The 22,545-nt window shown below is 40.0% G+C and overlaps 1 protein-coding gene and 1 non-coding gene across 3 annotated transcripts; both read right to left on the bottom strand.

Annotated features, from left to right (window-relative positions):
• Positions 1 to 3,867: 3,867 nt before the first annotated feature.
• LOC115793649 (RING finger protein 122-like) lies at positions 3,868 to 13,559 on the bottom strand. Of its 2 annotated transcripts, none has more exons than XM_030748715.1 (6): positions 12,604 to 13,559; positions 9,931 to 10,087; positions 8,815 to 8,857; positions 8,645 to 8,686; positions 6,544 to 6,618; positions 3,868 to 5,102 (listed from the first exon to the last, which is right to left on the bottom strand). In XM_030748715.1, exons 1-6 carry the CDS (start codon positions 12,626 to 12,628, stop codon positions 5,025 to 5,027), a joined length of 420 nt encoding a protein of 139 aa, XP_030604575.1. In that variant the 5' UTR covers positions 12,629 to 13,559; the 3' UTR covers positions 3,868 to 5,024. The 2 variants fall into 2 exon arrangements, with proteins under 2 accessions (XP_030604575.1, XP_030604574.1); XM_030748714.1 differs by having other exon boundaries at positions 3,876 to 5,697; positions 6,536 to 6,618.
• An 8,616-nt stretch (positions 13,560 to 22,175) lies between these two features.
• Positions 22,176 to 22,294, bottom strand: LOC115793727 (5S ribosomal RNA). The gene has a single exon (XR_004021125.1). It is a non-coding gene; the product is annotated as a 5S ribosomal RNA (ribosomal RNA).
• Positions 22,295 to 22,545: the final 251 nt, after the last annotated feature.

Raw genomic sequence — 22,545 nt, 5'->3', positions numbered from 1 at the left:
TTTTTAATTATTTTCAATATATTCTGTGTTTATCTCAGCTAACAGAGAACATATGACAAACCACATCAAGTGCACCAGGAAGAGCTGAACTCTTCAAACATAAACTTAGGCTGATCTTACTTTATAGACATTACTTACTTTATATTTATTTAAATATATATATTTATTTACCCAATTATGTCCAAGTTTTTTAGTAATTGTTTTAATTTTATGCACTAACCTGCATAAAACGGTGCCATGCAAATAAAGTTTGATTGATTGATTAATAATGTTATAACTGTATTGTCTGGATGGTGGTCAGAGTTGAAGCTGCTAACATAAATAAGGTCATTATTTTCCTTAAGATGCCAAACGAACACTAACCCTGCCACTGACGAGCTAATCAAGGAATGAGGGTTTTTACACATTATGCAATGTGTAAAAATTAAATCAAATTTTCTGCTCTTTGCTTGATATATATTACACATCAATATTTTTCTAGAAAAAAAAAAATTGGCGGGAGTCTTGAGTGATTAGTGACTCATCAGTGACTGGTAAGTTCCAAACAACTGTGGTGGTTAAAGTGTTACCAAGATAAAAGATCTGGAGTTGATTCCAAGTGCTGATCTTGCATCTGATAGCTGTTCACTGGAACTCTTTGTGTAAGTCCAAGAAATGTTGTTGGAAGTGAGGGAGGCCATCATGAGGGTGAAAAATCAAAATAACTACCAAAGAGAGAGTGAGCAAAAGCTTTAGGAGGGGACAAATCAGCAGTTGATTGCATTGGTTATGTTCACGCGTACATGGGTATTTTGGTAAATGTGTCTTTTTCTATGCATTTTGGCTTTTCATCCACATGTAAACGGCATTTTGGATCACTGAAAACCGAACTTTTGAAAAACTCCTGCATAATCAGACACTGACTAACTGCAACTCCACCACATCAAAGGTGTGCGCCTTTATCACCTTTTCTGCCAACAGACTGTGTGTTGTGTTATTGTTTGTGGACCTTATACTTTGGCATCCTCTTGAGATCGCTGTCATGGGGACAGAGATCTTTTTGAACTTGTGAAATACCCATTAAAAAAATGGTCACAGAATTATTTCCATGGTTAAGAAAAACAGCTTCACAGCATCTAGCCAAGTCAAGGACCCTCTTGAGGAAGTAGGTGTATAATTGGCAAAGTCTACAATCAAAAGGCATCTTCATGAATGGAAATACAGAGGGTTTGCAACAAGGTGCAAACCACTGTGTACAGTCAAGAATAAGAAGGCCAGAAAACACTTTACCAGAAGGCATCCAACAAACCTGGTGGAGGCCATGTCGTGCCATGAGCATGTATGGCTTCCAGTGGAATTGGGTCACTGGTGTTTATTGATGATGTGACTGCTGATAGAAGTAGCAGGATGAATTGAAAGTGTAGAGGGCTATACTCTCTGCTCTGATTTAGCCAAACGCTGTAAAACTGTTTGGATGGTGCTTCATGGTGCAAAAAGAAAAGCAACCCAAGAGTTTAGAAGTGGAATACTCTTCAGTGGCCAAGTCAGGCACCTGATCTTCTCCCAACAGAGCGTGCTTTCCAGTTATTAAATACAAATCTGAATGCAGAAAGACCCACAAACAAAGGTGTGGCTGCAGTTGACTGTTTCAAATCCACAAAGGCCAAATTACAAGAACTGTGGCATTGTCTAAATACTTGCTGTGGGCATGATTTATGGAAAACAAACAAACAAATGAATGAATGAATAAATAAATAAATATTCCAAATATGAAAGTCAGAAAGTAGTTAGTAATGAGTTGAAAGTTCGGTGACATCAGGCTATTTATGTCTTTTGTTTAGTGACGTGACCTCTGGTGCTAATGTCCCACGTGTCCCAGTGCAGACTGTTGTGATCACCCAGTTCCTGGGAATTAAGAGGCAGGGATAACAGTGACCAGCTTGTATTGTACTCTATATATTAGAAGAGGGTGTTGTTTGTTGGTAAAGTCTGACAAATGTTCATTTTATGTGAACCATAAAGTATAATATGGATTATGACTGAATGTATTATACTTTATTACACTCCCAAATAGGAGAACTTTTTTCTTCATTCTCCTGGTTTTTTGTTTTGTTTTCTTTGAGTCAGGTTTATACCAGATGTGGCAGATCAGATTGCAGGAGGATACAAATCAGCCCATTTGCTGACTCAGAGAATATGGCTACTTAGAGTTGTACACCCAGAAAGAGGAAGGAGACGCTGGGTGAGTCACTAAGCCCAGAGACCTGATTGCTTATACATGCATGGATGCAAAAGAAACAAAAACAACCATTCCAGACAAAGATGAAAAGATAAATAGAACCATATGCTCCTTGATATCTATTTAAAATTAAGTTATAAGTCTGTGCTGAGAGAACTTGTGAACCACTTTATCTCCTGCCTTTATGATTATCCTCTCTATCTTCCAAATATTCCCTCCATTTGCCGTAATGAGGTAGTTTGTCTGCAGAACACTCAATGCATGCTGATATCTGGGACTTCTTGTGGTTAAATATTTACTTTATGAGGAACTGTGGACTACTATCAGAGCATGTCAGTGGGAATATAGATCTTACCACATTTGTAGTGCAGTGTTTTCACGACTCAAATGAGATTTCTGCCTTTTCAAGTGTCTGCATGTAACGCAGTTAGTCAGTGTCAATAATGGATGCTTTGCATCTATGACACAGTTGGGGTGTTCTTGTGCAAATATCCTGATGTCATAGCCGAACGGGGAATTTCCAGATATTTGCTCACTGTGTGCAACAACTTTGTTGTCTCTGCTTCTCTGTAGTGCTTTTTTTTTTTTTTTTTTTTGCAGTTAGACCTGCATCTTCACACCTGCATGGTCACTTACTTGTTCTAGTGACATCATAAAGGACCAGAAAGTGTTTATGAGTTATGAAGTACTCTTGAGAAGACGTCTGCTTTATGTTGCAGGATTTAACTAAACAAACAAAACAGCCTGATGCTAATTTTCTGGATCACGAATTTTTTTTTTCAATATTAATCCCTAGTAGACAAGACCTCATGTACAATATGTGTAAAATAAATGCTAATTACAATATTTGAAGTATATCCATCCACTGGGTGAGAAAAGGGGTGGTGCAGTGGTCAGGGCTGTCAGCTCGCAGGAAAAAGGATGTGGGTTTGAATCTGCAGGCTGGCTGGGGCCTTGCTATCTGGAGCTTCCATGTTCTCCCTGCGCTTGTGTGGGTTCTCTCTGGGTACTCTAGCTTCTTTCCACAGTCCAAAGATAAACATGTTAACTGATGATTATAAATTGGCTGTAGGTGTGAATATGAATGAGTAGCTGTCTGTGTCTATGTGTTGGACAGCCTCCAGCACCCCTAAATTGGATAAGTGGTTAAGAAACTGGGTGGAAATTTGAAATATGGTAAAACAGTGCAGTAAGACTAAGTCATTTTGACATATCATACATTAGAAAAGAAAACTCAGACTTCCTCCAGTTTGCTGTGCTGCTGCTGACTGAGATCAGTGGGTGTGTTCCTGTGTTTTCGCATGGTTGGGGAATTCAGGATTCAGTGGTTTTATGAAATCATAATTCATAAACATCTTTTTCAGTTTACTGAATTAAACTGCAGAAGCCTCTTGGATGAGAGGCGAGACCAAAAAGAGGCCCCATTGCCTTCATTTCAAGTACTTAAGACTGCCATGATCTTAATGACTGGAAACCTACACAGACACAGGGCCATAAACTGTAAAGTTTAATACAGATTTAAATTTGAACTGAATGAAGATGCTAGATAAAAAAGTCAGCAGATATGTGAATAATTAAATTTTAAAGTAATTTGGATCCCCACTGGGGGACCATTAATGTGTTTTACAGCATTTCACTGCAGTACAATAATTGTTTGGATACTTCAGAGCTCAAAGTGGTGAATGGGCAGGCAGACCAGCATACTGAAGCTGCCATCCTCAGAGACTAAAAGAATAACAACAAACTGCATTTAAATTTACACACCATTTTTGTTGGGTGTGTTTATAAAGCACGGGTGGCACCTTATTGGTGATAATACTGTGATTACTCTGTATGTGGACACAGCTAAAATATACATAAAAATGTAATTTTTTCATATATTAAATTGAGAGTATAGAAATAAACAACTTTAACTGTGTACATCTAAGAAATCTAGACAAAAAGACATGGATCCAAATAACATTATCAAAAAGCTGGTTATACTTTATATATTTTTAGAAGTCAGAAACAGAAGTTACACTTTACACAGTATTTAACATGTAACATAGTGAATACAGAGAATTATGTTTATGGTGCGCCTAACAGGCTCTTTCATGCCACTGCAGCGCCTTCTTACTGTAGTGAGTATAGTTCTTTGAGCATTGGGACAAAGATTTCCTTACAATCAGCTCAGTTTAGCACTCCTGGAAGATGACACTAAATTATTTGACAAACGAGTGTTGTATCATCACAGACACACAATATATTTTTACTGAAAATTTCTAAGGGTTCCTTAGAAACAGCTTTAATAATCAGGTATATTTTAGTCGTTGAGTCGCTCAGGACCTTCGGTTGTAGTCAAACAGGCGTGTGACAGCATGTCTCAACTGTCTCGTCATTTGGGACACGGCTACCTTCACTCAGCTGATTGACTGAGACACGGTTCAGATCTCTTCATAAAGTTGTCTGGTGATTGTACACTTTTTTTTTTTTTTTTTTCCTTTCCAGGCTCTGGGTTATGAAATTGTGGCTAAAGACCAAAGCACATCATATTCACGAGGAGCTGCGTGTCATTTTTGGGGTAAGGTTTAAAAAAAAAAAAAAATAATACAACAGCAGACTGGAGTTTGTCATACAAACATTTCTCAGAGGCAGAGCTGCTCTGAAGGCAGAAATAATCTCATTAGTTCAGTTACAGTAGTCACACTGCACATTGACATTCCCAGCATGCAGAGGGCCCGGCACAACTGACGCACTAAAGGACTCACGCTTAAAGCTATATTATCTGACCCCACTTGCTCAGCAAGTATTCATCATCTGTTGGCAACTAGCTGGTGTCTCCACAATCTGCTAATGATCCTATTGATAATGCTGCTGATGATGTTCTCTTTAAATGAAGTTTGTGGGCTGAAGCCAGAGAACATGAACCTGAAGCCAAAATTGTATCCACATTAAACTGGAGCTTTTTGAAGTCTGAAGTTTAGATTTCTGCCTGACCTTAATCCACTGCTCCTGTTCACTGTTCCCACCAACTCATCCACGATAATGAGCAACCTGAAATACAAACATGAATCGTCATAATTTTTTAATTTTGTCCTTTTTTCCTGCCTTTGGTTGATTTCTACCTACTGCAACTCTATCACGAATGCCATGTGCATGTGGATTAAATGTCATTACAGCCTCCCTCATTCAGTCTGCTGGGTCTATTCTTTCACTCTGTACTTATAAATTTACTCTCATATTTATATTAATTTCCACTTCTAGAGTAGCTCTGCCTCAAAAATATTCACATTACTAAAAGTACTGTCTGTCAGACTGTGGAGCAGGATCCTGTACAGTGACAGGTCAGTTGACTGAAGAGCACTGCTGGACATACGTTCCTTTCTCAGACCTCCAGAAGACTCTGAGGCTCTGCTTGCTGGTTGTTAGGCTGGAGACGACAAATGGGCTTGTTGCACATGGGGCACACACTGCGGATCTCTAACCATTTTAGCAGACACCTGCAAAAATATGAATAGATGTGAGGCAAAGTATGTGAAAAGGTTCAGTTTTAACCACTCAACATCCGCCAGATCATTTTAGCCTCATGTTAAACAAGCCCAGCTTCAGAAACAAGATGATGTTACCCTTTAGCTCAGCTCTCTTACGGATTTTGGCCTTACAGTTTTTTTTTTTGTTGTTATAAGTTGGGCATGCCAAGTAGGTGAAGCAGTATGAACCTAAGCATCATCCTACCCTAAAAAGGTCACCTTTGATCTGGTGATGGCTGAGAGGTCAAAACAGAACAACAGACAAATATTGGACAGTTAAACAGGAGCAGTGACAGCTCACACACTTTGTAAACAGCATGTACATTCCTGAAGTACTGCTGTTACTGTCACACCTCAGCTGCGGGGAAAATAAAGGTTCAGTTGCAATAGGCACGTTCCTGTTCAAACAGGCACGGTCAAATGTTCTCAGAAATCTGGTAGTCGTTCCCTGCAAACGTTCCTGGACATCTTTCTCTAAATTTGAAAGCCTCGCTGAATGCTCGGGCTGTTAGCTGAACGCAGAGACCAGCGAGGAATTTGCAGGCAGTCAAGATTCTTGGTGCAATTACTAATATTTAGTGGCTTTATATAAGATCTATGGAGCCACCGACATAGGATGTGTAGACACAAAGGCTGTGTGCTATTGCATATGTTGTGAGTTACAGACTTACGAGGCAAGTTTGTGAAACCGCTGAAACAAATGAATCATGTTCATTGTTTTTCTTTTTGTAAATACTGTTGTTCACATTCACAGATATGGCATCATTAAAGTCTGATAATCAGCATGCAGCGATACTACACAACTTACTTTTTGTGAAAAGCATGGGAGCACGGGCACACTCCAAGCTCGTCCCTGCTGCGAAACTCTTCTAAACACACCGCACATGTTTGCTGGAAAGGGCAAATGACAGTTTACAAAATGGGTTTCAATCTAACTTGCCCACCTTTATTCACTTATCACAGTATAACATCTGCCTGCCATTTAGCCAGAAAGATAATCCATTCATTCAGCTGCTATGCAGAATATTAATCACCCATTAATAATTTAATCTCTGCCATGACTTCTTTTAACTGTATTGATAATATTTTGGTAGAAAATATACACCAATAAAATATGCAGCATACTCTTCCCTCTAAAAGTATTGGATCAGTGAGGCCAAACACTTTATTTTTGATGTAGACCAAAAAAAATTGGGGTTTTACCAAAAAGAAAAAATCAATCTGAGACAAAGATCAACATCTCAGCTTTTATTTCCAGATATTTACATCTGGATCTGATACACAGTTCAGATGACAGCACCTTTTGTCTGAAGCCACCCATTTTTCTTGTCAGCAAAAGTATTAGTTTTAGGGACTGATGAGACAAAGATTAACCTTTACCAAGGTGATGGAAAGGCTAAAGTTTGGAGAAAGAAAGGATCTGCTCATGATCCCAAACATTTCTGAAACACAGTGGAGGTAATGTCATGGCTTGGGCTTGGATGGCTTCTTCTGGGATGGGCTCATTAATCTTCATTGATGATCTCATGCATGATGGCAGCAGTTCAGTGAACTCAGAGGTCTGCAGAAACATTTTGTCTGTGAATTTAAAGAAAGATGAAACCAAACTGATCGGGAGATCCTTCATCATGCAGTAAGATAATGACCCAAAACACACACAGGAGTTCATCAGCGGCAGGAAGTGGAAGGCTTTAGACTGGCCTAGTCAATCTCCAGGCTTAAACCCTATAGAGCATTTTACCTCCTAAAGAGGAGACCGAAGGGAGTAAGTTTAAGTTTATCTGTTCCAATACTTTTGCTCACAAGAGAAATAGGTGGGTTCATTGTCATAAAACGGGCTGTGTGGGGGGCAGGTTAAGGACCCACAGGCAGGACTCAGGACAAATGGAACGTGGCTTAAAAGCTTTTATTCGCTGCAAACACGAGACAGAGCTGGACACTAATGAGACAGGGGAAACAAAACTGAAAACAACACAACACACAGGGAACAGGACACTAGGAAAATAAAATAGGACATGAACAAACAGGAACACAGAAATGCAGGCTTGACACATGAGGAGGCAGGCACACCGAGGGAATCGAAACAACTAAACCAGGCGCTGGATCACAGGGACGCGGGGGAAACAGGAATCACTTACAATAACTACATCTAGAAACAGAACTCAAAACATATAGTGAACTGAAAATCCAGACCATAGGGAAACTCAGAAACACAGAATATCAATGATAACAGCACTCGAAAAAAACAAAACACTGGACAAAAGGCCCAGGGCCATGACAGCTATCTTCTGAACTGTGTATCAGATCCAGATTTAATACCTGGAAATAAAAGCTGAGATGTTGCAAAAAAAAACCCCAAACCATCACCCCTCCACCACCGTGCTTGATGGTTGTTATGCGCTGATATACTGTGTTTTCATCAAACTGGGTGCTGTGGATTATTATATTTTGATGTTTGTGGTTTATTCAGAAGCAAATCTGCAGACCGAAGCCGTGCTGCTGTGTTCTCTTTAGCCAGAAGAGGTTTTCCTCCTGGCAATGCCTCCAAACAAGTCATACTTGTTTAGTGTTTTTCTAATTGTACTGTCATAAAGTGTAACATTTAATATTTTAACTGAGAGCTGTGGAATCTGAGATGTCAGGTTTAGTTTCAGACAACTCCCTTGAATATTTTCTAACATTTTTTATGATGGCCTTCAGATTGTTTTAAAATAGTCTTATTATAACCCTTCCCAGACTGATTTACTACAGCTCAGCATTAAATTAGTTGGTTAAACAAGGAGCCATGGCTTCATTTTAATCCTTTTTTAAAATATTTGAATCACTTAACAAAATAGTATGTATTACATGACTTTTATATGGTTAACATTGGTCCTGGTCACTGTTCATCTCAGGCCAGTTTACCCCTTTAACTTACACCAAGAAGGCTCAGTTTCTTCTCTGCTCCTTTTAAAACAACCTGTTGATAAGAGAGGATTTGTGGAAAAAATACATTAAAAATGGCAATTCTCCAGACAAACTGTGCATCAGTGTAGCGAGAATTATAGTTTGGCTCTTGTCAGATTGGTCAAAATATGAAGTTATTACCTCATTGTAGCCATACTGTCCTCTAGCACCTTGTCGTCTCAGTCTGTGAAACACAAACAAGAAACATACCATTATGTAGACTCATAATAGCTGTATGCTATGTCTGATGGTCCCATATCTGGCTTCACCATTACATGTCTTGTCATGCTGAATGAATCAGCTGGGATAGTACTTGGAGCAGGTCTGGAATTCACACAATGCCAAATTCAAGTAACAGCCTGTCCATCCACTTTTGTATGGAGCAGAACTGTAACACTGTCGGGAATGTGTGATTGTCAAAAGAAATCTGGCTGAAATTCAGTTTTATTGACTGATCACAAGTATAGATAGTGTTATTTTGGGTTTGGGGAACAAGTCAAAATCTTGTTCATCGATTCCTTACTAAGTGTGAAGCATGAATGAAAATGAGTGAGTTGCAAGTTTCTAAAGCACCTTTGTCTCTGGGGTATCTTCACTGCTCCTCTGCTAGCAAAACCACAGTATGACTGATGAAACATGATTTCATCAATCCATTTAGACTTTGAATTTTTCCAGAAATGCTAGCGCTTGAGAGCAGTACACTGATCTAACCCTGTTCTCTCAGCAATTCATTTGTCAAACAACAGACAATGTAGCATGTATTTCCATATAATAAAATGATAGCAGAAAATGTTCATAGTCAGCCAATAAGATTTGTACACATGAACCCACCCCATAATACAATTTAGCTTGTTTTAGCCGGGCTCAACTCCCACATGAATGCCAAATATTAAAAGATGATACCAAGCAGTGAGTCTGGCTGTGGATGCAATACTGTTCCAAGAAACCGAGACATTAGATCTTTTGTTTTGTAATAGGTGGGTAGAAAAGTATATACTGCACAAGGGAATGGATTAAATTTGTCTTGGAACTATTTTGACTCTGCTGTCATCTTATCTGTAAGTTGGTTGCACACTTACGGCAACTTAAACACAGATTTTATGTTAAAAGAGAATATCACTGTTCCACTGTGAGCCTGACAGACTGTAAAGTTAGAATGAATTCACAGATACATCTATATCTATCTATGTAGTTTATAGAAGGACACAGACATTGGACAGCTGTCGGATACAGTTGGTACTGTCTTTTGTCTTGTACCTGAACAGGTAGCAGCAGAAAATGAGGCTGAGCATGAGGATGAAGAGGCCGATGCCCAGGATGATTATGTAGACGTTGAGTGGCAGTTCATAGAGCGTTTCAGACGTCATCTTGCAGTGAGGGTCAGAGCTCTGCAATCCAAGGTCACACAGACACCCTAAGAGAATAAGACACATACAGAGACAAAAATGTGTAAACCGGAGCCTGTATTAAAACACCTAAAGGAACATGATTTGGCTCAAAAGAAAAGTACTTCTGTACTCTAAGTACTTGTGTATAACTGTAACACCAGTTCCACCACAATAGCTTATTACAGCTGTTGTTTATACAGGAAATGCAATATTTGCTCAGATTCTTTTCAGTTATTTTTAGTTGTTTAGTTAGTTAATCACATTTATCTTCATCTACTAAACACTTATAGCAGTCATGATGTATTGATAGCATCCACTTAAAATACAGCTTATTATCAAACTGCATAATTTCTACAATATCAACATGTTATATTTCCATAATAGGCTGGCAGGGGCCAGTGTGTGAGGCTAATTGATGTGTTGTGAGCACGCTTTGTCTTCACACAAAGAACAAGCCACTATTGCTGATAATGTAAATATGTATTCATGTTTTCACATGCCTGCTTCAAAAAGTAATTGTGTGATGACACAATAAACAGAGCTATAGTTAGATAATTCAGTTGTGGCATTAAAATGCCAACAGAGATCTCTAAGAAAGAAAGCATGCTGTCTATGTACCCACTGTTCATTATAATGTCGGCATAAATCATTTGTAAAATTCATAAAGATGTGGGCGAGCTTCTATGTATTAATTTCCTTCTGAATAATTTATTCATGTCTTATGTCTGTAGTTCTCAATCTATCATATTTAAGGAGAAGCTAGTATACACTATTTACGGCGTCTATTTATTTATTGTAACGGTCCATAACTGTTATGTTTTGGAGGAGTCTTTTTATTCTCATCAACCGTGTCTCAAGAAGGTTCTGATAAAACAGATGTGCCCTACTTGCCCTGAATTAAATGGCTGATAAAGATATCCCTTAGCTAGCTCGCTTTAGGGATCTCCAGCTAGCCATTAGCTACATAGCTAAATGCCATGTAGCCAGTAGCTACATAGCAAATTGTAGCCAAACTTTTCTCAGCAGTTGGTGGAGACTAAAAGGCATAGAGCCGTTATCAAGTGCAAATGTTGCATGCCTTACCAAACATTTTAGCCATTAAAATCAGGCAAGTAAAATTCAGTCTATTTTTTTTTAATTAACTAATGTGGGCTCAAAATTGCCCAAGTGTGTTGCTTTGATAGTTAAGATTAATATGCATGGGAATGAAAGCCAGCAACATGAGCTTATATTAAACACAAGTTTATGTGTGTCCATCAGAGGCTTGCCTGTGGTGTATATTCCACACAGGTCTCTGTAGCAAACCCATCATACACCACCCCGTCTGGCAATCCTACACTTCATCTGCTTCCACCCCACCCCCTGGGCAAGGATGTGGGGTTGGGTTTTCAGGGGTGCACTCTTGTGTATGTGTCTGTGTAACCTGTAAAGCCTGGCACACATGCTCCACACGGCATCCGTGAAGCCTCTTGTTTCAGAATGCAACGTAATACTGCTCACACTGTTAGGACACCCTTGGGCTTCACAGAGTGTTTGAGTTCAGGTGAAAGGTGAAGTATGATTGTGTGATTTTGGGTTGATTTTTGTTTCTGGTGGTGTTTGCTCTCATGATGCTTACCAAAATGCCACAGAAAAAAACACCTTTCCACACCCTAAAATAGGCCTGCTTTAATGTGAACATTTATATCCATCCTTGCGTCACAAAGGAATGCTTTCCACTTGCTTTTTTGGCCAAACTCTGGAGTTTAGCTTGGGGAGAAAAGTTCTCAGCCTGAGGGGTCTGACCAAGGCACTTTTCATTCCACACAACAAACGTCAGCCTTAAACTGCACTAATTAACCGTTTCTTAAGGCCAAAGTGCAGCAACTTGCACCGCAGTGGAGGGAGTCTGGGTAAGGAGTCACTTTCTAATGGACAAGGGTCACCGCGGCAGGGCACAGTCTCAGGGGGCTTTTAGAGGAGGGTTAAGGAGGACGTCTGGGCGAAGGAGGTGGTAATCTTAGCACGATGCTAGTAAATCATTGATAGTGGAGCACTAAAAGGTAGGCCACTGTGCACATGCATTAGGTGTGGATTATATCATTGTTAAACATTATTAGTAGCTTTGGTTTAAGTGTATTGGCTGGAAATAATTATAGAAACTAAAAAAGCATAAAAAATCTTTAGGTTTGTGGAGTTTGTGGAGAGGAAAATATACTGCAACATTTTTTTAAGTCATTTTTATGTCTGGTTAAAAACACGCCACGGCCTGGTTCTTACTGTTCTTGTGATAGGGTTGGGCCAACTTTTCACCAGTCTAGTACTGACTGTGTGGAAAGTCCATCCTAAGCTCTTAATAACAACTAGCTAGCTTCACACTAGCAACTTAATGTAAAAAATAAACATGTCTTAGCTAGAAAAGACCGCAGTAATCTTTAAATGAGTCACTAGTAAGTATCAGTAGTACCATCCAGTCAAAATCAGTTAACTGTGTATTAGGAAATCATTGTAGCATAACTTAATATGATTGTTTTAGGACTGCAAATTGGCTCCGGACACTTACCGTTACACCACTGGACAGGATGCATCAAATGTTCATCCAGCAAACCCCGTGAGTGTTTGGGGTTGTAACCTCTCCAATATTACAAACTGTGTTTTCCACAACTTTTCTGGGATGGTTTCCAGCACTGAAAATGAAAGATTGACCTCTTATGTCCGCTTTCAGGTTACTCTTATACCTGTGTTCACTCCTTGCGGTCTACAGTGAGTACACCAGATTAGAGACTCCAAGGACGTAGAGAAAATATTGCCCACTTAAGCAGCTGCTCATCTGAACACAATTTGTCAGTGTGGGGTGATGATTTACCCCATGAATGTAATAAAAACAACCACCTTAAGTGAGATTTAGACTCCCAGACAGCTGTAGAAACTGAAGTATTCCTCTGTGTCTTCCCAACACATGACAAAGAATCCGACGTGGAATTGTGCTGATAAGAAAACACCGATGTCACTAACAATATAAGGAAAAATATTCCAAATCCCATCCAGCACTTCGGTTATAAACCTCTGGCTTTGTCTCCCCTTCAAAACACTGTCACGAGGCTGTCCTTCCCTTCCTCTTCTTCTATTCTCTTCTCTCTTTCTTCTCACTCCTCTGTCCTCTCCTTTTAGATCTCCACGTCGCTTTTCTGCTCTCTGGCTGTGAAAACCTGCCGTTGCCAATTATGGAGAGACAAAGGGAGGGACGTGGATGGGTTCTCCCGGCAGCGCAGTCAGCCAAGCAGGCAGGCAGCCTCTCAGTGCTCCTGTGGAAAGCAGCAACTCATCTCTTCCCCTGCCTTCCTGCTGTGAACGCAAAACACGGGGAGGTTTGTCAGCACAGGAAGACAATGCAGCTAATGTTAACTCAGCTCCTCGCTCCTGTGCTTTTTTTCTTCTCACATTCACTCTCCGTCCTCGCCTCTCTCCTCCACGCTCTCTGTCTGAAGCTCTCAGTTTGTAAACAGATCCCTGCTCATGTGATTCGCAGTCTGCATCACAGCTCTGCTTTCACCGCCCCCTCCTTCCTTTTTCCTCCCTCCTTCCTGGCTCACCCGCGTGCCCTCCTTTTACCCCTCTGGGTTTTCCTTCCACGCACATAACCCCCCCCCCCCCCCCCCCCCCATTCCCCACCTTCCTTTGCAGCTGCAAGCTATTATTGAAGTAGCTGCAGAGCAGATGGTAGACAGGCAGATGTGGAAGCAAGCGTGGGGAAAGTCTGCAATATGACAGTTAAAAGATAGTTTGATTTATTGCATGCTATTTGTTCCATTGATTAATAGCAACTTTGCTTGTTTGTACAATGCTCATAACCCGAACCAAAGAGGAACTCTGAAACACTCACAACTTCAATAGGTCTAACTACCAACTGAACTAAACAGACAGCTGCCTCTGGGCCCCTGACCCTTGTATAAAAATAGCTTCAATAAGCTCTGTCAGTTTAACCATTATGAGGTAGAGACAAACCTGCGTTTAGACAGAATCATACATGATAGGTAAACATGGAAGGAACATGAGACAAAAAGGCAGAAGGCTCAGCACAGCTATTATTGACAGACAGATGGATGGATGTGTTACTGTGTTTGCTGCTTGCTGCTTCATTCTTTCCAGTGCTTTCACCTGAACAAATAAACTTAGCCAAAGGAGTAAACAGTCCAGATAAACCGCTATGAATGTTGCCAGAGGTTATGGACCAGAAGGCAAAAAAATGCAGATCTGCTGCTCCGCTAAGTGAGGATTAACAAGTTCAGTGAGTTTATCTCTGCCCCCAAAACCTGCTTGGATGTATTTACAGAAGTAAAATTACAACCTGACTTCAGCTTTTTCTAGTAAATACATTCATTCAGGAGTGGACAACGTACATTTCAGCTCACAAAGAATCATATTGAAAAGAAGAAAGTTATTTTAGGTCACCATAAAAAAAAAGTCAAGGCTTGTTAGGGAGTTTCAAGATTTCTTAAAGGTACAGTGTGTGAAATCTCACCACTAACTGTCAGCAGATTGCAGTCATCTGAATTCTGTTTTCATACCTCTCCCAATTTAGGTGCATAATCCTAACTACGATGTCCACTGTAGGACAAACAACTCTGGCCGCTATTCATCTGTAGTGAGTGTAGGCTGTCAATCTGATGTTTACCTCAGTTGCTGTCCACATTTGTTTCCTCTGGAAGAGGCTGTAAAATTTTGTGAATAGAGTCTGATACGAGTGGATGAGTCAGTGAAGCTCAATTCTGTCTGATTACAGGGCTACTGAGGTGAGTTGTTGAGGATATCCTGAACTTTTCTCTTGCTGACAATAACTAATTGCGACAATATCGGGAATAAACTAGCGTGTTTATGCGTGTTTTCATGTGTTCGAGCCCTGACTTCAGTTCAGGTGATGAAGTTTGAGGTGAGGAGGAAGAGGGGAGGTGTAAATGAGGGAGGAGAGAGCAGTATTGGAGGAGGAGAAAGACATAATGAGAAAGAGATGATGAAAATGTCAAATGTGTACAAATATCAAATGGTAATTTGAATAGTTAGAAATATATTTGAAATAGCTATTTGTCAAATTGAAAGTAACATTTAAGGCATACTACGTATGTGGTCGGTCTCTAGCCACAAACATAAAACATGATTAGGTGGACCGGCGATGTCCATCTCGACCACTGTATTCAAATATGTTGCGGCAACACATTTGAATGGCTTCCACAAACCACCATGTATTTTTAATGGATTAATTTTACATTTATAACAATGTATAAATTTGTTGGATGATGTAATTACACACTTATCAGTGTATATTTATGAGTATAACATATTTTTTCTATTAAAACAAAATTACTTACTGTAGCTTTATGCTGAGTGAATCCAGCAAAATCAAATTCCTGCTCTAATGATTTCTGATATAGCCACTTTAATATAACATTAAAATAGAAATAAAAGGAGATAAAAAAGGAGATTTACTGATTTTTGTATGTCAGAAATGTTTTTGAAGATGATCCCGTTAAAGTTAAAAGGAAGAATAAAATGAAAAGTAGACATATTCCACTCTATTACATTCTGCATGTGCAGCTACTTCCAAGAAGCCAATGGTCCATCTAATGGTTGTTGTGCAGAAGTGCAGCATATGACTGAGTGCAACTCCTGGAAGTAGAATGTGTTTGCATAAAAACCCTTCACGTTAAACCCAAAAAAGACAGAATCTCGTGCCTCTACTTACACAAAATTAAAAAAAAAAGAAAGATGTGGGCATCATATAAAAGTCTCATTCAACACCCAGCTGGAGTCAATCAATTTATACTAACAACATAGAAGTTTTGGAATAAAATGCTTCATTTTCGTGTTAAAGCTAGAATGTCTAAGATTTTCATGAACTCACCTAAATGTTTTGCATCATGTAACAGACAATCAGCGTATTTTGATTTTGATCCCTCTTTGTCTCAGGTTTAATGTTGGTGGTAGGTATGCCATTCCACCCTGTGTAAACAGATGCACTAGTTGTATAGCAGACATACGTACAAGTTAAATAAGTTTGAGGAGTCTTTGCTGTAGTATTAAACAATGCATTTACCTATTGCTTGCATGAGATTGTTGCCATCTAGTGATATAGTTATGTAAATTTATGTATATTCTCCATAGTTATGGTAATATACATTATTTTGTTCTTCTCCATAATCAGTGGGAAGCTGTTGACGCTGAACAGAGGAGGCTCCAGAATGGAGCCTTGAGGTACTCCACATTTCATTTTTATTTGCTTGGATGTATAATTATCCAAACACAAAGCAGTCCCTGTCCTTTAAGTAGGTCTCAAAGCAGTTTAGTACTGCGCCAGAAAGTCCCACACAGTTTGCCATCTGATCTGTTATTATGTTGTGGACGACTGTGTCAAATACATAAGATCCTGTGATTCTAAGCCTGATAATCTGCCATTGTCTTGTTTAAGTTAATGTCACTGAAGATCTAAACAAGCAGACACTCAGTGCTCTGGTGTGCTCAAACTCCTAACTGGAAGGCATCGAAGCAGAAAACTGTTCTGGTTTTAATTGTGTAACACATGTAATTATGAAATAATAGCTCCATCTCTGCTGCGATAATTATATTTTTTTATTATGACGATGGGTTCTTGTAGCTTTTTTGTTGATCTGTATCTGTGTCGGCATGCAGAGGTCACAGGTCCCGGTTTGCTTCATAGACCTACAGCAGAGGGTGGTGCTGATGATCCCATTTTCTGCATGCAAGGCAGGGCTGCAGGGTGTGTCCACCCTTCCCTAGGTGCAAAGGAAACACAGAAGTGTTTAGAGGCAGTGTTTAGCAAATCCCTAACCCTCAAGGCAGTTAGCTAATGATGTTAAAATACATGTTGAAGTAGTAAAGCTAGCATTTCAAACTTTCAGTGCTGTACGTATTTGTCAAATTAAACAAAATTTAAGTGAATATATACATATCACATTGGTCATGAATAGACATAATCAGATTCTCTCTGTTTTCAACACTATAAAATGCACTGAATTTGTGGCTGGAAAAGGAGAGAAAGTCATTTCTCACTTAAAGAGTAAGCAGCTTTACATCCATGGCGGGAGGAGGCTGAACACCCGGTTCCTTTCATGCCACCTTTCTGGGAGGTTATGAAGTTTAACCCAGTCTGACACATGAAAAATAAAATTAAAATGATCAAAATAAATAAATGTTTTTCTTATTTGTGTGAGTTCAAATGCTTCATTACCTGTCTGCAAGCTGGAAACAGTGGGTCCCGCAGACTGGGTAGTCTCTGCGGTGGCTTGTAGCTAAAGCTGCTTTGTGAGAGGGAGGGTGGTTGATGAGGTCTCTCATCCTTGCGGCCCTCTCTGACCTCCCTGATCCCTACTTGAACTACAAGGAACACTTTGGTGCTGCTCCTCATTTCCCTCAAGGCCACGGCAGCTTCATCAGCAGTATCATAATGCACCATGCCATATCTGTTACCGTTCCTCACAAATGTCTGAAGTATGAGAGGAAAATAACTGCTGAGAACCATGAAGCAAATTAAAGTTGAACATGAGTGAATTTTGCATTTCCAAAATATGCTTGTAAGACAGTTACCTGAACAGAGGTGACACATCCAAAAGGTAAGAACATGCTGAGCAAATCCTTGGCAGTAACATGTCGGTCAGACATCAGATAGACTTTGATTTTCTGTCAGAGCAAGACACAGAGTCAAAGCTGACATCATGTGGTGGTTATGATTCTCAGAAAGCAGCGGGGAAACGTACATTGGTCCATTGAACATTACTCCATGAAGAAACCATCTGTTTGGAAACCTCACTGGCTGCATAGCAGTTTTCATATCTGATGGTGTCCATTACAATTCTATATCAAAATATCCTCAACTATTATTTCAGACTACAGCTTTTAACTGCAAATATGGTCAGATGCCAAAACAAAACAAAACAAAATTAAAAACAGCTCAAATATGGGCTAATTTGTAAAATGTGTTCAGTTGTAAACAAATGTAATCTGCTAGGTCTGTGACAGAAATCCTTAGACACATTACAGGTTTGAAGACAAGCATTTTCAAGTTGATTAAAACCTGTGTGTTTCCTAGCAATGTGATGCAAATCCACGCTGCTACAGACTTGGTATTCAGACCACATAATTAAGCAAAAACATAAAGTAGAAATACATTCTGTAACTACTGATGTGGATTTTTTTTTTTTAAATATCTAATGGATGTGCTGCGACTCCACACCAAGTGGTGCTCTTTGTAGAACTATTTGAAAGAGATTTTGGACTGAAGTGGCATGAATGTAAAAATCCTTTACTTTTACTCGTGCTTAAAATTCCAGACATGAAAATAGTTTTCACATTTCCTTGAACAAAGAGACCGTGCTAATGAAATACAGAGTACAGCTGGGAATGCGATTTTAGTTTTTGGCAGAAAGGAGGCAGCATATTGTGGTTTTAGAAATTAAAATGTCCTCATAGTGATGACAGAGGGAAAATATGACACAATGTGCCACATTCATTCTGCAGTGGGACCAGGAGTCCTGCAAAGTTTTGTGATTTTTTTCTGTAATTTCAAGAATTGAAAGAAAACACTGAGCATCTGCTCACTGTCGCATTCAGGATCCCAGTTTCCCTTGTATGCGGCCGAGCTCCTTCAATATCACTCTCTAGTTCACTCACTAAGGTCACATAAGTAAGATCCAGCAGATTTTATGATCCAACATTGCAGCCAGAAATTTATACTCATAAACTCTATCTATACACACATTATCTACCATCACTTGTACTCGATCAGTTAGGTGTTGCTTTCCAAACCACTTAGTTTTTGTTTTACTCAAATTTAATGACAATTTGTTAATATCAAACCATTGTTTCAATTTACTCATTTCTGTTGAGATTGTTTCTGAAAGCTGATGTAAACTGTCAACTGAACAAAAAATATTTGTATCATCCGCAAATAGTACAAATTTTAGAATGTTGGAGGCTTTACATATGTCGTGTATGTATACTATGAATAGTCTGGACCTAGCACCGACCTCTGAGGAACTCCACAGTATATATATCCATGCAGGCTGATTTGTATTCACCTATCTCTACAAATTGCTGCCTGTTTCTTAAATAGCTCTTCACCCAATTCAGTCCAACCCCTCAGATACCAAATCTTTTCAATTTGTTGAATGGTATGTTGTGATCCATGATGTCCAAAGCTTTTTTGAAGTCTATAAATATTCCTGCTGCATACCTTTCTTTGAAGAATTTGAGATTTCTTCGATTAATTCTAGTAATGCCAAAGATGTTGATCTGTATCTTGGAGAATTGAGAGAGCAGAGAAACAGGCCTGTAATTTTTAAAATAGTGTCTGTCACCTGTTTTATATAAAAGTGTTATCCATCCATTCTCTTCCGCTTATCCTGTTCAGGGTTGCTGGGGGGGGGGGGGGGGGGGGGGGGGGGGGCTATCCCAGCTGACATAGGGCAAGAAGCAGGGTACACCCTGTACAGGTCACCAGCCTGTCGCAGGGCTAACACAGACAGACGACCACTCACACTCACATTCATACCTATGGGCAATTTAGAGTGACCAATTAACCTAAACCCACTAACTGCATGTCTTTGGACTGTGGGAGGAAATTAAAGTTGAACATGAGTGAATTTTGCATTTCCAAAATATGCTTGTAACACCTGAGCAGAGATGTCACATCCAAAAGGTAAGAACATGCTGAGCAAATCCTATTTTATTAAATAAAAGACAACACCGTTACAGTACTGATATGCTCTGTCTCTTGTGTATGTGCAGGTGTTGTTAAGGGCCATAAGACAGAGGGCCAGGAACTGTTCTACAGTGTGGAGAAGGAGGGTCAGAGGCAGCAGTACAACAGGACAGCAGTCATCCTGTCGCTGGAGCAAGGAAACAAGCTGAGGGAGCAGCACAGCCTTGGGCCCTATGAACCCATTTTTAGGGCCTCAGAGATCAGTTTGGGTAAAGGGGCCATAGATCCTCCCTTCTTAAACACTGAAAAAAGAGAAGTATATATTTTAGATTAACTGTGGCACATCCTAGTAACTTTTTGAGGTGCGTTAAAATTCCTACACCTGGATGTGCTACAGGATGACAGTGTGGTCCTACCTGCCCAGCGTGCCTCCAGCTTGGGTGTAATATTTGTTGTAGTCTAGTCGTAGTAACAGCCTGAGCCTGATCAGAGTTTATCTGATGGTTCCTGACGCTTCACAGAATTTTGAACAAGCCTTAATGATCTTGAACCTTTAATGATGATGAGAACGGGACACCATAGCAGTCAGGATTTGTTGGTGAGCCTGATTGAACAGATGCTGCACTTAGATACCAACCACAGCATCACACCCTTGGAGGTTCTCCAGCATCCGTTCTTTGACCCCGACCTCTCACAGAGTTCCCCCAGAGACCATTGTGTTGACATGGGGACCACAGAAGACCAAAGCCTCATTCTCTGTCAGCAGCCTTCCAGTTGGCAGTCAAAAAGCCCACACAGTACTGACTAGAGTTTCCAAAACCAAGCTGTACACCTTCTGCTTGTGGATGTTCACTTAGTTATTTTTGCTTACAGTCTCTGTGCATGATTAGCCTAAATGTTTACTACACAAATATGAAAGTTGCATAAAACTTGTGGTTACCTTTGGACCAGAAAGCCAATTTACCAAAACATTAGTGGGGTCAGGTTAATTGATGACTCTAAATTGCCCATAGCTGTGAATGTGAGTGTGAATGGTTCACATGGACCAGGGCTCTCTGAGCCCTGTCACAGACTGGTGACCTGTCCAAGGTGCACCCTGCCTCTCGATAGGCTCCAGACGCCCTGTGACCCAGGAAGAAAGTTGGAGAAAACAGACAGATGACATTTTTGCTTTAAATACTACTAATGATATGCAGTAAGCGCACAGGAAACTAAACATAATGAAATCCCTACACTCTGAAAAAAACTTGGGGTGGCTGTGGCTCAGTGGTAGAGCAGGTCATCTTAATAATTGTAAGGTTGCTGCTTTGATTCCTGGCTGCTCCAGTCTGCATGCCAAACTATCCTTGGGCTGATACTGAACCCCAAGTTGCTCTCTGATGCAGCCGTCGGAGTATGAACGTGTGTGAATGTTAGACATTAAGCACTTAGCTGTAAAAGGAAGAACTTGTATGAATGGAATGGGTGAATGCAAAACATGGTGTATAAAGCACTTTGAGTACGCAGCAGAAAAGCGCTATCTAAGAATTAGTCCATTTACCACTGAGGACTGTAATTACTGTATGATCTCTTACAGTATTTTATTGCAAACATTCAGTTGAATTTATGGTAGGCTTTTTTTTTGTCTGTTTACAGTAAATTAGAACAGAATCTATCAACATATCGATCTGTGTTGCCTTACAGAGATCTGGTTACAGCAGGATGAATGTGTTAGCGTAAATCAGTGTTTCTCAAAGCGTGGGGTGCAGGGTCATAACAGGGGGGGCGCCAACAACCTGGAAAACTAAAAGAATTGGTATTCAATTAATGTTTTTATGCCATGAGATGGCACACAAACTCAGACCCAGGCTGGTGAATCCGACGCTCTCGCTGCTTCCAAAATGTTTATTGTTACTAGTTAGTCGTGCAGTCTCTGAGCCACACATTCACACACTCCACACACATCCGTTTTCTCATGGGACCGCAAACTACATCATTTACTCATAAGATGCTCCACAGCATCAGGGACAAACTGAGAAAGAGGCCCAAATCTCTCAAGTATGGTGCTCAGAGTAATATCATGCTTTAACAGCAGCCCCTCTCTGTCCTCTCACACCGAGGTTACAGTGAGACGTTCTGATTCCCAATAATATATTATTTTATAGAATAATATTTGCCATCCAAAATCAATAGTATACTGAATGCTGAAAACCTATCAGGGTGTGAATGCATCTGTGCAACTATCTGCATTGTTTTGGGGTCAGCTCCTGTTTCTTTTCATTTAAAGAAATCTTACTTGGAGTAAATCATTTATGCATTGATTTCTATATATTTATTCTTTTTGATATTCAAAATTTTGAAGATGTGTTCATTTACGATTCTCCACCCTAGCTCCCTGAGCAGCAGCAGCAACGCCCTCTGCAGTGTGCAGAGAGAAGTGCAAAAGCTTACAGCACCTGGTATTCCCAGGCGGTCTCCCATCCAAGTACTGACCAGGCCCGACCCTGCTTAGCTTCCGAGATCAGACGAGATCGGGCGTGTTCAGGGTGGTGTGGCCGTAAGCAGGAGATTAACCAAAAAAACTGCCTTTTATAGGCGTTGGAACAGCAATTACTTTCAATTTGAAAATAAATTTGTGGTCTTAAGCCAACAAGAGCATTTTCAATTCAAACAAAACGATCAGAAAAACAAAAATACAACCATTTATACTATGTCACAAACTCTCAATACCAGCTTTAATAACTACACAACATACTGAAATGTTTTCAATATGGGAGGGGGGGGGGGGGGGGGGGGGGTCATGAGCCAAGGACT

This window comes from Archocentrus centrarchus, chromosome 15, assembly GCF_007364275.1.
Source record: "Archocentrus centrarchus isolate MPI-CPG fArcCen1 chromosome 15, fArcCen1, whole genome shotgun sequence".
Classification (NCBI taxonomy): Eukaryota; Metazoa; Chordata; class Actinopteri; order Cichliformes; family Cichlidae; genus Archocentrus; species Archocentrus centrarchus.
The sequence above is the reverse complement of the archived record's forward strand: the minus strand, read 5'-3'. Positions and strand labels throughout refer to the sequence as shown.

What these genes read in the sequence shown, in the direction of transcription:
- LOC115793649 (XM_030748714.1), bottom strand. Translation starts at nt 12,628, where the DNA reads ATGCATCCTGTCCAGTGGTGTAACG. An exon ending in TCCTGTCCAGTGGTGTAACG is followed by an intron (nt 10,088 to 12,603) that starts GTAAGTGTCCGG and finishes TTATTCTCTTAG; the next exon opens with GGTGTCTGTGTGACCTTGGA. An exon ending in AGAAACTGAGCCTTCTTGGT is followed by an intron (nt 6,619 to 8,644) that starts GTAAGTTAAAGG and finishes TGCCCTTTCCAG; the next exon opens with CAAACATGTGCGGTGTGTTT.